This window comes from Arvicola amphibius, chromosome 2 (assembly GCF_903992535.2).
Source record: "Arvicola amphibius chromosome 2, mArvAmp1.2, whole genome shotgun sequence".
NCBI classification, from domain to species: Eukaryota; Metazoa; Chordata; class Mammalia; order Rodentia; family Cricetidae; genus Arvicola; species Arvicola amphibius.
The window spans coordinates 106,864,205-106,877,457 of record NC_052048.2 but is presented as its reverse complement, the minus strand read 5'-3'; the positions used below and the strand labels follow the sequence as shown (position 1 = coordinate 106,877,457).

Here is a 13,253-nt window from a genome sequence, read left to right as displayed (position 1 = left end):
TTGCGGTCGATGTTTGTCACCAGTGCCTGGAAGTTTACGCGTTATGTTTATCCCTTTGAAAGTCTCTCTTGCACCCACCCACCTCACATAGTCATTTCTAGAACAAAACATTTTGGGAATGAAGCGACACAGAGTCATTAGAAACATATCAAGGATTCTTCAGGAATTACAAGGGTTGGACAGGTCCCAGCGAAGTTGCTCGGCACTAAACACATAAACCTGGAAAATACCACTGGTGACTTCCAGGGCAATCATTCCTGTTCCCAGGACCTGACTGCAAGGAACTAAGCTCACAAAGAACGAGTCGAAGTTAGAAAGGAAACTTTGATGAGAAGATTAAATTTGAAAGGCTGCTCTGGTGGTAAAGGCTTTGTAGCAGGCTAGGGACAAGCAATGAGCAGGCACGAGATTCTGCGTGTGACAGCTGGGGCGTTCAGGCTGGGAGCAAGGGGCAGACAGATGTATTTTAAGTGACCTTTGAGAAAGACGGGAGCAGAGAAAGGAAAGCTGAGAGACTTGAGGCTGCAATCAGCAAGCTGACTAAATGGCATCTTTAAGTTTTTAAGAAATATATATAGCTTGTCTGTGTACCTTCCACAGGTATGCAAGTGCCCATAGAGGCCAGAAGAGGGCACTGTATCCCCGGAGATGGAGTTACAAGCCGCTGACTGTGGGTACCGGTACAGAATTTGGGTTCTTTGCAAAAACAGTACTGCAGTCTAAGCCACCATAGAGACAGTTCTCCAGCTCCCTACATTTATACGTCAGAACCCATCCAGATCTCTCTCCTTAGCATTTATAAGAGTCTTATTTAATATCTACTGTCAAATTAGCAGGCCAGTGTGTCCTGCTCGGTCTTCTCTTTTTCCTCTTTCCCCTCTACTCCTGGTCTCCATTCTATCCGTATTATTTTCCTTTCCAGAGACTTGCCCAAAGAACACAGGCTGGCCTGACTGTCACAGTTTCTGGTCTCAGTCTTCTAAAGGCTGGGACTGCGCGAGGTTATCCGATTATATTTCTTTACTCATCCCTCTACAAAGTTACCTCCTCGTCACTCTCATGGCCCTACTGTCTCCTTGTGTTCACCTTTTCCTTGTCTACTGTTTGTCATCAACAAAGGAATAATCACCACCTTTATTTATTTTTATTTTCCTTTCTACTCATTTCTAATGTAACTACTGATACACTTGGGCAAAAAGAAGTCACAAAATCCCTACTTTTCCTAGAATGATTGGCATTTGAAGGATGATAAATTTTTTACTAGATATTCTTTTATTTTAATGTATTTTCATAGTGGGCCTACCCATGGATAATGAGTATTTTTACAGACACTGTTTTACAGTTAGCCTGGTGACCCAAACATTATAGAGCAGTCAAACAAAACTTCAAACCTGTTACATCCTGAAAATTGCAAAGAGTTCCATTTTAAAAAAAGCATTGTGTTCCGGGCCTCCGCGCTTAGGCCGGAAGAGGGTAATCGTTTGAGGGAAAGCGGTCAGTGTGAGACTGACCAGAACGCCTACTGAGCTGGGTGCGTTTGGAGCTGGTAGGTTATGTCTTGACCTCAAGGACGAGTCTGTTTCAGACTCAGGGGTGTAGTGCAATAGTAGAGGGTCTTCTCAGCAAGCTCCAGGCCTTGGCTCTCCCTAGCAATTTTTTTTTTTTTTTTGGTTTTTCGAGACAGGGTTTCTCTGTGGCTTTAGAGCCTGTCCTGGAACTAGCTCTTGTAGACCAGGCTGGTCTCGAACTCACAGAGATCCGCCTGCCTCTGCCTCCCGAGTGCTGGGATTAAAGGCGTGCGCCACCATCGCCCGGCTCCCTAGCAAATTTTTAAAAAAAAGTGTTTAGACTTAATTTACAGAGAGCTAGCTGGAAAAAGTCCAGCCGGGCAGTGGTGGCACACACATTTAATCCCAGCACTCAGGGGACAGAGACAGGTGGATCTCTGTGAGTTCAAGGCCAGCCTGGTCTACAGAGCAAATTCCAGGACAGCCAGAGCTGTTACACAGAGAAACTCGAAAAACCACAAAAGTCCAATGCTTTCCTTAGAACACCCTCCATGTACCCCGTTATGGTAATGTGTGTGGTGATTTAAGAAAATGACCTGCACAGGCAAAAGTGCCATCTCTGCTTTAAAGTAAAATACGGTCTGGGGATGAAGTTGAGTGGTAAATGCTATTTAGCACTCACAAGTCCCTCGGTTCCAGTTCCTCTTCTCCCAGCACCCCGACCCCCAATATTAAAAGCTGGGCATAGCAACTCATTCCCGAAATAACAGCACCTACGGTAGGAGTGTTGCCCTGAGCTTGAGGCCAGCCCTGGAGTCTTTAACATGTTCCAGGCTAACCTGGGCTGTATGTGAGTGACTTAGACTAGGGAATCAACACAAGTTCCCTTGAAAATTGTTCTGGAGGAAAGAGTAGGTGCAAGGATCTTTACAAGCAGAAAAGAGGTAATTACAAATTAGTATTAGTGAGTTTCCAGGCAGGGATTTGCTTTTTTAACCTAATTGTTCTGAGACGCTGTCAGATGTAAAAAGATCAAAGTAATAGCTTGTTTTCTGAAGGCCCCAAGTAGTGTGTTATTTCTCAGTCTGCCTGTTTTACCTCCTTTAAATAGAAATCCCGATAGCGTTAGTCAAGCGGGTGTAGATGCTCTCCTCAAATGTAGGTTACGCCAGGACAAGCAGTGAGGCAGGGAAAAGATTCATTTGGAAAGTCAGCAGACCAAAATGGCAGCTCTTTGGTTGCTAACAAGATCATCTTAGGGGACCCCGGGTCTCAAAGGGCAATTTGGAGTTAGGGATAGGAGCTAGAGGCAGTGGGCACTCTGTAAGTGAGGGCCACATCCAGAGCCTTTTTGTCTTTGCTTGTAATATCTTTGAGATAACCAAATTTAGATCAGTCTCCACACATTTTATATGAAAACAGTGTTACCCTGCAAGCTAAGCATTATTTTACAAGTACTTGGCCGACATTTTTCAGTTACTGTGAAAATCTGTTGGACTGGAGATTTGGTGCAGTGATTGAGAACTCCCTGCTCTTGGTGAGGACCACATTTGGTTATCAGCACTCATGACTATCAACTCCCCCCCTGTTAACTCTAGGTCCAGGGTCTCTGATGCCATCTTCTGGCTTCTGTGGGCATCACACTCACGTACACCAATCCTTAGTCACATACACTTTACAAAAATAAAATTTAAAAACAGAAATCTCATTATGTGCTGGACATTCTCAGAGTCACTTGAAAACAAAGATAAATATGCCAGAATGCCTGCTATTTGAAGCTTGCATTTTTGTGTGATAAGAGGTACTTTAAATATATGTGTGTGTGTATGTGTGTGTGTGTGTAACTGCACATTAAACAAACAAAAATCTATCCATGGAATTTAATGGGTTCAGCCTTAGTTTAAGTAATATTTATATTTATAGAAGTAGTCTCTAATTTTTGATATGATTTAAAGCTATAAAAGTTTAATTTCAAGCACATGAACATATAGAATTTCTTTTGTAATGTCTTACTAGGCAATTAAAAATTTTTTGACATAGGGTCTTGGTATGTACCTGAGACTGTCCTTGAACTTGATCCTTTTTCAAGTGCTGGGATTTTAGGTATATGCCATCATGTCTGGCTTCATAGGTGAATTAGACTGCTCTCTAAATTCTGATTTGGGTATTCTTTTGGTATTCCTGGGCTCTACTTTGTAGCCTACCATTTTTGTAAATATTCCATGTGTATTTTAACTTTGAGTCCATTAAAAAGTCCATGCCTATTGCTATAAATCCAGTCCATCTGGCAAAATAAATAAATAAATAAATAAATAAATAAATAAATAAATAAATAAAGCAAGCATTGTGATTAAACACACACACGTAAACACAAACACATACACACACACACACACACAACCAATGATTTAACCCAAAATAAAAAAAATACCTTAACGCAACACAATTCCACCAAAAATACCAATTCCATTGTAAAGGCCTCCAAATCAAGTGAATCAGATGAAATCAAAGTAATGATTTTACACACACACACACACACACACACACAGAGGCCACAAATGCCTTATAAATTCCCACAGAACATAAACACAAGTTAAGGAAAAACCAGACAAAGGAGAAATCTTGTGGCCTTTGGGCCTCACTCACTGACAACTTATAAAGAGGTCTCTCATCATTGGCATTGTGATTTCAGTAACAATTTTGTGTCTTTTGGCTTGAAGGCCCCCACACCACTGGACCCCTAAGGCCTGCAGTTACCCATTGCAGGACATAGCCTATGAATAGTCAGTTAAAGAATGTTCAGTGAGGGATCTAATCCTGTTTGGCCATTATTTGGGGTCCACGGAGCAGGGACAGCAATACTCCAGAGAAGTGAATTGCTTTAGTACTGGAAATCAGATTACTATAGTTACAGAAATTGTTCCAATTTAACCAAAATTGAGGTTCTTTACAAAACATCAAGGCCCTGGCTAATATCTTAAGCCCACTTTTTGCTAAGAAATACAAACTGACCTCTGGAGTCAGTACTACATACAGGTAGTGTGACGTTTCAATTGAATTGTGAGATACCAGCTTGTCTGCAAAGGTGGAATACCAGTTGTAGATGTGAAAACAGAGCATACGTTAGGTAACAGAAAAACTATAGGTATGTGAAAAGTTCACTTTTGGTTTCCTGTGTTTAATACATGTATATTAAACCCCCACAGGCTCACATATTTGAAGGCTTAGTCACCAGAAAGTGGCACTATTCGAAGGGATTCAAAAATTAAGAGGCATGGGCAGCTTGTTTGAGGAAGGGTGGGCTTTTAGGTTTCAAAAGCCCACGCCAAGCCCAGAGTCTCTCTCTGTCTCTCTGTCTCTGTCTCTCTGTCTGTCTCTCTCTCTGCCTTTGGATCAGAATATAAAACCCTCAGCTACTCTTCCAGCATCACGTCTGTCTGCATGCCACCAGGCTCCCTGCCATGTTGATAATGGAGTGACCCCTGAAACTGTAAGCAAGCCCACAATTAAGTGCTCTTTTTATAAGAATTGTGTTGGTCATGGTGTCTCTTTACAGCACTAGAAGAATGACTAAGACATACATTACACTAACATCCTACCTCTGGAGTCATTCCCACATCAAATCACTCACTTTGTTACTAGATACTGAGGTGCTCTGGAATATTAACTACATTTGTTTATGCTGCAGAATATTACTTTAACAGTGCAAAGTGTGTCACATTTGTTTATGCTGCATTTGTTGAATTATGTAAAGATGTGTTGCATTTGTTTCACCTTGCCTAAGGCACCTGCTTGGTTTAAGAAAAAGCTAAACAGCCAATCGCTATAAAGAAGAAAGGATAGGCAGGTCTAACAGAAAGAGAGAATAAAGAGGAGAAAGCTAACTTCGGGAGAAGAAGAATGAAGGAAAGAAGGAAAAAATGAGGGAGACGCCAGACAAACAGACATAGAGAAGCAGTGAAAATAAGGTATACAGAAATAAGGAAGGTGCTAATCCCTGAGGCAAACGGTAAAAGAGAAAACGGTTAAATTAAAAAGAGCTAACCAGAGACGTGCCTAAGCTAGGCCAAGCATTCAAAACTAATACCAATGATTTGGGAGCTGGTTGGTGGTCCAAAAGAAAAGGCCTGGTACACTGATGCCCATCACTTTCAACCTTATCCAGTATCCTCAAGCCAAGGTTCATCTTCTTCATTGTACTTTCCTTCCTTCAATGAGCAAAGCCTTGACGATCGGATGTCTATCTTCATATCTCATTGTTTAAAAAAAAAACACAACCCATTGGACTGGTTGAGATGGCCCACACCTTTAATCCCAGCATTCAGGAGGCAGAGGTGTATGGATCTCTTGAGATAGGGGCCTTCATGTTTTCATACAACACAAACTAAACAAACTTCTAAACATGGCCTGGTCTGTAAAATATATGTATCCTGCTTAGGAGTAAAAAGAAAAAGTTATCATTTGCTATTCTAAAAGCAATCTTAAAATAGCTCAACCTTAAAAGGACACCGTATCCAAAGGCTTCTCTAGAGAAATGGAATTAAGTCAGCCTTAAAGTAGTGACAAAAGCCGAATGACCAGGGAGCCGATAGCGTGGTTATTCCTAAGTCCCTGAGGCAGGAGCCATAGCACTCCGGGTTGGTGGTCGGAGGTGAGTGGGTGGAGGGTCTGTGGGTGGGTAGGTGGGGGGTAAGTGGGTGGGTGGATGGGCTTCAGCAGTCCCAATCTGGCACAATGAGCCTACAAGTTTCCTGAACTATCCTGTTTCCCTGGTCACAATTGTGGGAGATCACAGTGACTCTATTCCATCTTGACTTAAGGTCAAAGAGTTCAAGCTTGTTCTTGCTCCTCAAGGCCAATTAACAGGATGTTTGGTCAAAGGCATGCTCTCAGATGTCTTGCTCCTTAAGGCCCCCCCCCCAAAAAAAAAGGATGTTTGGCTAAAGACAAGGTTACTAGATGTTTTAAGGAGGTGATTAGGCTGGTTTGTTCCTTGAACCATGGTAAGGAAGTCTTTTGCCATCCCCTTTTTGCTATAAAAGGATTATGAGAAATAAATTCAGAGCTTCTGCAGTCTTTACCGAGACCTTCCCGAGTCTATCTCCTGTTTTTTGTCTCTTTCTTTCATAATCCTCTCTCCCGTATTCAGGTACTGTTCGACAGGTCGGCTGGCCCCGACACACAATGAAAGTTTGGGAACACTAGATCTGATATCTGTGAAATAAACATTACTAGCAACAGGACAACAGAACCAGGTGACAAGAAGGATGGACAAGTGAGCAAAAGGCAAGATGTTCTCCCTTCTGCCAGACCCCTTTTATCTGGGCCAGCAGGTGCCACCCACAAGAGGGGTGGGCGGGTCTTCCCACATCAGTCAAGAAAATTAGAACAGTTCTTCCAGTGAGGGTCCACACTCAGGTGCTTCTGTTATGTGGCAAGTTGGCATTAAAACCAACCATCATAGACAGGCAAGAAAGTATGTTAGAAAATAAACACTGAGAGAACAATAAACATAGCTGGGGAGGCCCAAAAATGTAAGCCTATTTCCACCTTGTCTGAAGGTCAGAGAGTTTTAGCTTAGTGGTTAAAAGCACTCACTATGTTGACAAAGGACTCGTGCTCAGTTCCCAGCACTGTGACCGTTCCTAATCATCTGTAACTCCAGTTCCAGAGGGTCTGAGGCGCTCTTCACGGTAGCGCAGGCACAGCACACATGTCACACACATCCTCACAGGCAGGCAAAGCATTCATACACATGGACTAATACAAATAAGTCTATTTTTTTTAAAAAAAAAAAGTCTGTATTTAAGGTTCCTCTGTGATAGGATCTTTCATTTCTGTAAAAGGAACAGTAGTACTGGAAGACTTTCTAATATTACCTACATACAAAGAGTTTCTCTCCAGTGTGGTTTTTAAAAAATTTACTATGCGTATAGGTAATCTGCCTGCATGGATGTCTGTGTACCACGAGCATGCAGAGGCCACTGAAGTCAGGACAGGACACTGGACCCCTTGGAACTGAAATTAGACACCGTTGTAGGCTTCCATGTGGCTGCTGGGAATCAAACCTAGGTCCTCTGGGAGAGCAGCCAGTGCTCTTAGCTGCTTAGTCATCCCTCTGGTCCCCTCTGGTTGACTTACACGTATTTGGAGGAACCAGGGAAGAAGGGGAGACTTTCTACATTGAAAATGTGTGCAAGGTTTCTCTGCAGTCGAATCTCTGCCGTGTCTTTCCCGCGATCTGGGACTACAAAAGAGTTCAGCGTCACTCGCATTCAGAGGGCTTTTCTCTAGTATGATTCTGTTCGTGGACTTGAAGAAAACGTTTAGAATAAAAATCATTTCCCTGTTATTTATTTTTTTTTATAGTTTTCCCTCCATGTGACTGTTTCAAGTTTGCTGTTTAATTTGGTTTTGCTCTTAAGGCATCAGCATGATAGGCTTTCACACACTCAGGGTGAGTTCATGTGAAAGCAACCCAGCCATTTAAAAAGGGTAAGCACTGCTTTCAAAGCTAGCGATGTAAACCACGGAGAATGACTGTCTTCATAAGAGACATTCAGTAACACGTTTCTACTCAGTGTTGAGTTCTTTCATGCTTTTTAAGGTGACTAAGAGACCTAAAGCCTTTCCCACACCTCTAACACTCATGGGGTTTCTCACCACTGTGCATCAACGCATGGTACTGAAGAGAACTTAAGGGGGTGAAGGTTTTCCCACACTGCTTACACAGACGAGGTTTCTCTCCAGTGTGAATCATTTTGTGTTTCCGCAAAGCACTCTCGGAACTCAAAACTTTCTCACATTGGGAGCACACATGGGGGTTATCGCCGCTGTGTATCTTTTCATGACTTCGAAAAGTAGTAGAACAGAAGAACCCCTTCTCACACTGTTTGCACTCACAGGGCTTGACACCACTATGACTTACTTCATGCCTTCCTAATTGATACGAAGACCTGAAGGCTTTTGTGCACTGCTTACACACATAGGGCTTCTCACCAGTGTGAGTTCTTACATGGATTTGTAGGGAACTGAGACGAGTGAACGCTTTCCCACACTGCTTACAAACATGGGGATTCACACCACTGTGGGTTACTTTATGTTTTCGAAACTGATTCCAAAGCATGAAGGCATCCCCACAGTCCTTACATACATAGGGTTTTTGCCCAGTGTGAGTTCGTTCGTGTATTTGAAGATAAATAGAAGTAATGAAGGCTTTCCCACACTGCTTACATACATAGGGTTTCTCTCCGGTGTGGATTCTCGTATGTCTTTGAAGAGAAGCAGAGCGAGAAAAGCTTTTCCCACACTGATTACACGCATAGGGCTTCTCACCGGTGTGGATTATTTTATGTCTTAAAAGAGAATTGAAACGAGTAAAGGTTTTCCCACACAGTTGACACTGATGGGGACTCAAGCCAGTGTGAATCTTCTCACGTCTTAGAAGAGAACTGGAATAAGCAAAGGTCTTCCCACACTGCTTACACGTGTAAGGCCTCTCGCCGGTGTGGATTCTTTTGTGGACTTGTAGGAAACTGAGGGAAGGGAAGGCTTTCCCACACTGTTTACATGCAAAGGATTTCTTTGCATGGTGATATTGTTCATGACCCTTTAAGGACCTGAGAGAAGTAAACGTTTTCCCACACTGCTTACATTCATGGCGCTTTTCTTCAGCAGGAGTGCTTTCATGAGTCTGACCGATTCTCATGTCTTCATTAGACTGCTTATTTTCATTAGATTTCTCTTCCATGCCAGCACTTTTGTGCTTCTGAAAAGATGGGGAAGAGCTGGAGGTGTCCCCTGATTCTTTATTATGCTCCTGAACTTCATTTGTTTTCCGCCCTGGCCTAGGTTTTAACGGCACACTTAGAGCTAAATAGCCAATGACTACATTTACAAGCCCATTTCTTTTACATATATATATATATATATATATATATATATATATATATATATATATATATATATATATATATACTCCTGGATAAAATTTATGGTTCACAATGCCCTCTGTAGAGAAGCTGATGATTTCTGCATACTCCTGATCTTCCTTACACTCATGGAGTTTCTCCACCAGTTGACATCTGTAAGAAATAAAAAAGTAGATTGCTAAGTGTTTGATTATTAATGATTTACAAGTAGAAATACTGGTTCTGTGTACGGTAGGAATTCTGAACATGTTTTCATGGAATGCTATGCAGCATGATTTGAGGATAGCTGTAATAACAGCAATGGCATAATAAACACAATGAGAAGTTATATTGTTTCCATGTTTGGCAAACATTAAATGTGTATGTCACATTTAAATACCCATTTCAACATTCAATATTGTGCACAATTTGATGTCCAATACTGATTTCAGATGATGAAAATGATGTTGCATTTTGAACTACTTGAATGCTATGGTGGTTTGAATAAAAATGGCTCCCATAAGCCCATAGGGAGTGGTACTATTAGGGGATGTGGCCATGTTGGAGGAAGTAAGTCACTGGGGATGGGTTTTGAGGTTTCAGATGCTCAGTCTAGACCCAGTTGTCATGCTCTTTTCTTTTCTGTGGCCTGTGGGTCCAGATGTAGAACTTCCAGCTCCTTCTCTATCACCATGCTTGTTTACAAGTCCACAAAAATAATGGACTAAACCTTTGAGCCTGGAAACCAGACCCAAATAAATGTTTTCCTTTATAAGTTGCCATGGTCATAGTGTCTCTTCAGTAGAAACCTTAAGATAAATGCCCATATTGAGTTATCTTTCTGTTTGTTTTATTTATTTTTTTGAGATAAGATTTCACTTTGAAGTGCTGGCTGGCCTGAAACTCACTAAGTAGACCAGGCTGGCCTCTAAATCAGAGATTTACCTGCCTCTGCTTCCCATGTGCTGAGATTAAAAGTGTGGCCCACACCTATCTATACATACTCTCTCAACAGTTAGTTCCTTTCTAAAAGTGACATCTTATTTTGTTTCCTATGCACCTCATACCGAAGATGGCAGATAAATGGATATTTCATATTCTATATTGTATATGGTATAAAGTTTGTACATGTGAAGTATGATATCGTATGTATGCATGTATAGTGATACTCAAGTTGTTTTCAGTGCTTGAGTATCCGAGATGTTCTTATTGATGACTTGAAACATATTGGAAGTTTCAGAGACAATTTCCTGAAATCAACTCAGATTGAAACTTGACATATTTGTCTCTTTTACCTCTTTGTAAAATGTCCTATGGCACCATAAACATTGAGGAACCTGAATTACCTTAGCTTTATGCCAGAATTTTCAATCTTTTGCTGTTTCCTCATGTTTCCTAAAATACAGATCAAAATGAATCATTATAAATCATGATACTACAGGGAAAACATTAGTAGATTCCAACTAAATTCATGGTATAAAGTTGCCCATCTTATATACTCACCCCTGCCACCTTTTCAAGGGGCATGGTTGATCGGCAGTTATGATTAACCAGACTAGCTTTAATATATATAATATTCAGCTTTAATAAAGGAAAGAAAAGGGAACTTACAAATCCAAGGTTCCAGCGAGGAGCGCAGGAAAACAAAGAACCGGCGGGTTGCAGGCCCGCAAGATTTTATAAGTAAGTATTAGCCTAAGCGGGACACACCTTATAAACAAGGTGATTGGCTGGGCTTCCCCTTCAACCTTTTTTTTTTTTTTTTTTTTTTTGGTGGGTGGCAGAATGTGAACACAGTCTCCTATTACCACAAATTATACAGTCAACTTTTCTACATTTGGGAAAGTCGCAGGAGTCAGTGAGAATGGACTAAGAAAACCAGCTTCCTGATCTTGGTGTCTCCCTTGCCATGTAAGCACCCCCAAATCTTTACCATATTTCAGTTCATGCAGCAGCGATGAGCTAGAAGCTCTTTTGTTTGACTGACCTATTATGAGAATGGATGTCTTTACCTATAGAGACCATGTTTCTCAATATTACCATCATCATATCTTTGTAGAGCTCCTTTTGGGATGGATCCAGCATAGCCCACTCCTCCATGGTGAAGTGCACAGCCAAATCCTCAAAGGTCACTGACTCCTAAAAGCACACACATACATTTCCACAAGGGTGAACTTCACAGTACCAGCTGTCTAGACCATATAAGAAGTTATTGCGACACTATGTTCATATAGGTTCAAGATGTCTTGCTCACCACACGGTTACTGTTCATACATACTAAGATTCTCCCATACAGTAATTCTGACAGTAGATTGGAACAATGAGTAAAGCAACAGCAGAATAGGACCACCTTTGCCCCCATAAGCTGTACTAACTCTCTTTGTCCACTGGGTCATTGTGACAAACTTTATAACAAATTCTGAGTATCTAATGTCCCAAAGAAAATCCAATATGATCTGTCCAAAGACTGCATATTCTTACAGGTGCTGAAGGAAAATTTTCCATTTCTCTTGGTATCTGGGACCTGTGATTAAGAGCAGCTCTTTCTTATATAACTATAAAAATGATGAGGCTTTCTTGGTGCCAACCATATGTGACTTTCGTTGCAATGAGAGAGGGCCTGCTTTTCGTCCCGGCTAGCTTACACCCGAAATAATCACACAGAAACTGTATTCATTTAAACACTGCCTGACCCATTAGCTCTAACTTCTTATTGGCTAATTCTTACATCTTAACCCATTTACATTAATCTGTGTATTGCCACATAATTGTGGCTTACTGGCAAGATTCTAACCAGCGTCTATCTCAGGCAGGAGATCCATGGCGTTTGCCACTCTGCCCTTCTTCCCAGCATTCAGTTCTGTCTACTCCGCCTACCTAAGTTCTGCCCTATCAACTAGGCCAAGGCAGTTTCTTTATTCATTCAATGAAAGCAACACATAAACAGAAGGAACTCCTACACCAGACTTTTATATCACTTTTATATTTTTTCTCTCAGAATCCATACTACATTTCCATGTGATTATTAGAGAGAAACTGGTTAGACTAAGTATGTTTTCTGAATAATGAATCTTTGAGAAACTGGTTCAGTCTTTTGAATAAGATTGGTACACACATACTCATGTGGTTGACTGCTTGGTCATTAGGAGTGGCTTGAGAAGGGTTAGAATGAATAGGGGAAGAGTACTTGTTAGTGTAGGTGTGGCCTTGCTGGAGGAGGTGTGTCACTGAGAGGTGGGCTTTGAGGCTTCAAAATCCCCTGCCAGCCCAGACCCAGTCTCTCCTCTTCTCTTCTTCCTTTCTCTCTCTCTCTCTCTCTCTCTCTCTCTCTCTCTCTCTCTCTCTCTCTCTCTCTCTCTCTCTCTCTCCCTCCTCTGTCTCTCTCTTCCTCCCCCAATTTTTATATTGTACATATAAAAACAGAATGGCTCATGAGATGAATAAGCTAAATTTGTCTGAATATTTCCTAGTTCATAATGTAGCTAGAATTTTAAAACTCAACATTCTGACTCTGGTAATCATGACAGACTAAGGCTGTCAAAGATTCGTATTGGTGGGGCTGGAGTGATGGATGACTTGGTAGGTGGGAGCTCTAGCTGCTCTTCCAGAGAACTGGGGTTTACTTCCTAGAACCCACATGGTGACTCCAGTTCCAGGGGAATTCATTGTCCTCTGGCTTCCAAGAATACCAAGCATGCATGTGGTGCACTTATATACACATGGGCAAGAAGCCAATACTCGTAGAATAAAAATAAATCTTAAAAAAAGATTCTTATTGTTTCCTAGGTATTAACTTGTCCTCAGGCAGGGCCTCATGTGGGAATGGTTTAAGGAT

General features: G+C 41.5%; 1 protein-coding gene and 1 pseudogene across 1 annotated transcript; both read right to left on the bottom strand.

Moving 5' to 3' along the window:
- Positions 1-8,148: 8,148 nt before the first annotated feature.
- On the bottom strand, positions 8,149-11,518 carry LOC119808497 (zinc finger protein 14-like). The gene is made up of 3 exons (XM_038321053.1): positions 11,431-11,518; positions 10,765-10,813; positions 8,149-9,592 (listed from the first exon to the last, which is right to left on the bottom strand). The coding sequence occupies exons 1-3, from the start codon at positions 11,516-11,518 to the stop codon at positions 8,149-8,151; spliced, it is 1,581 nt and encodes a 526-aa protein (XP_038176981.1).
- Positions 11,196-11,337, bottom strand: LOC119808602 (annotated as a pseudogene).
- Positions 11,519-13,253: the final 1,735 nt, after the last annotated feature.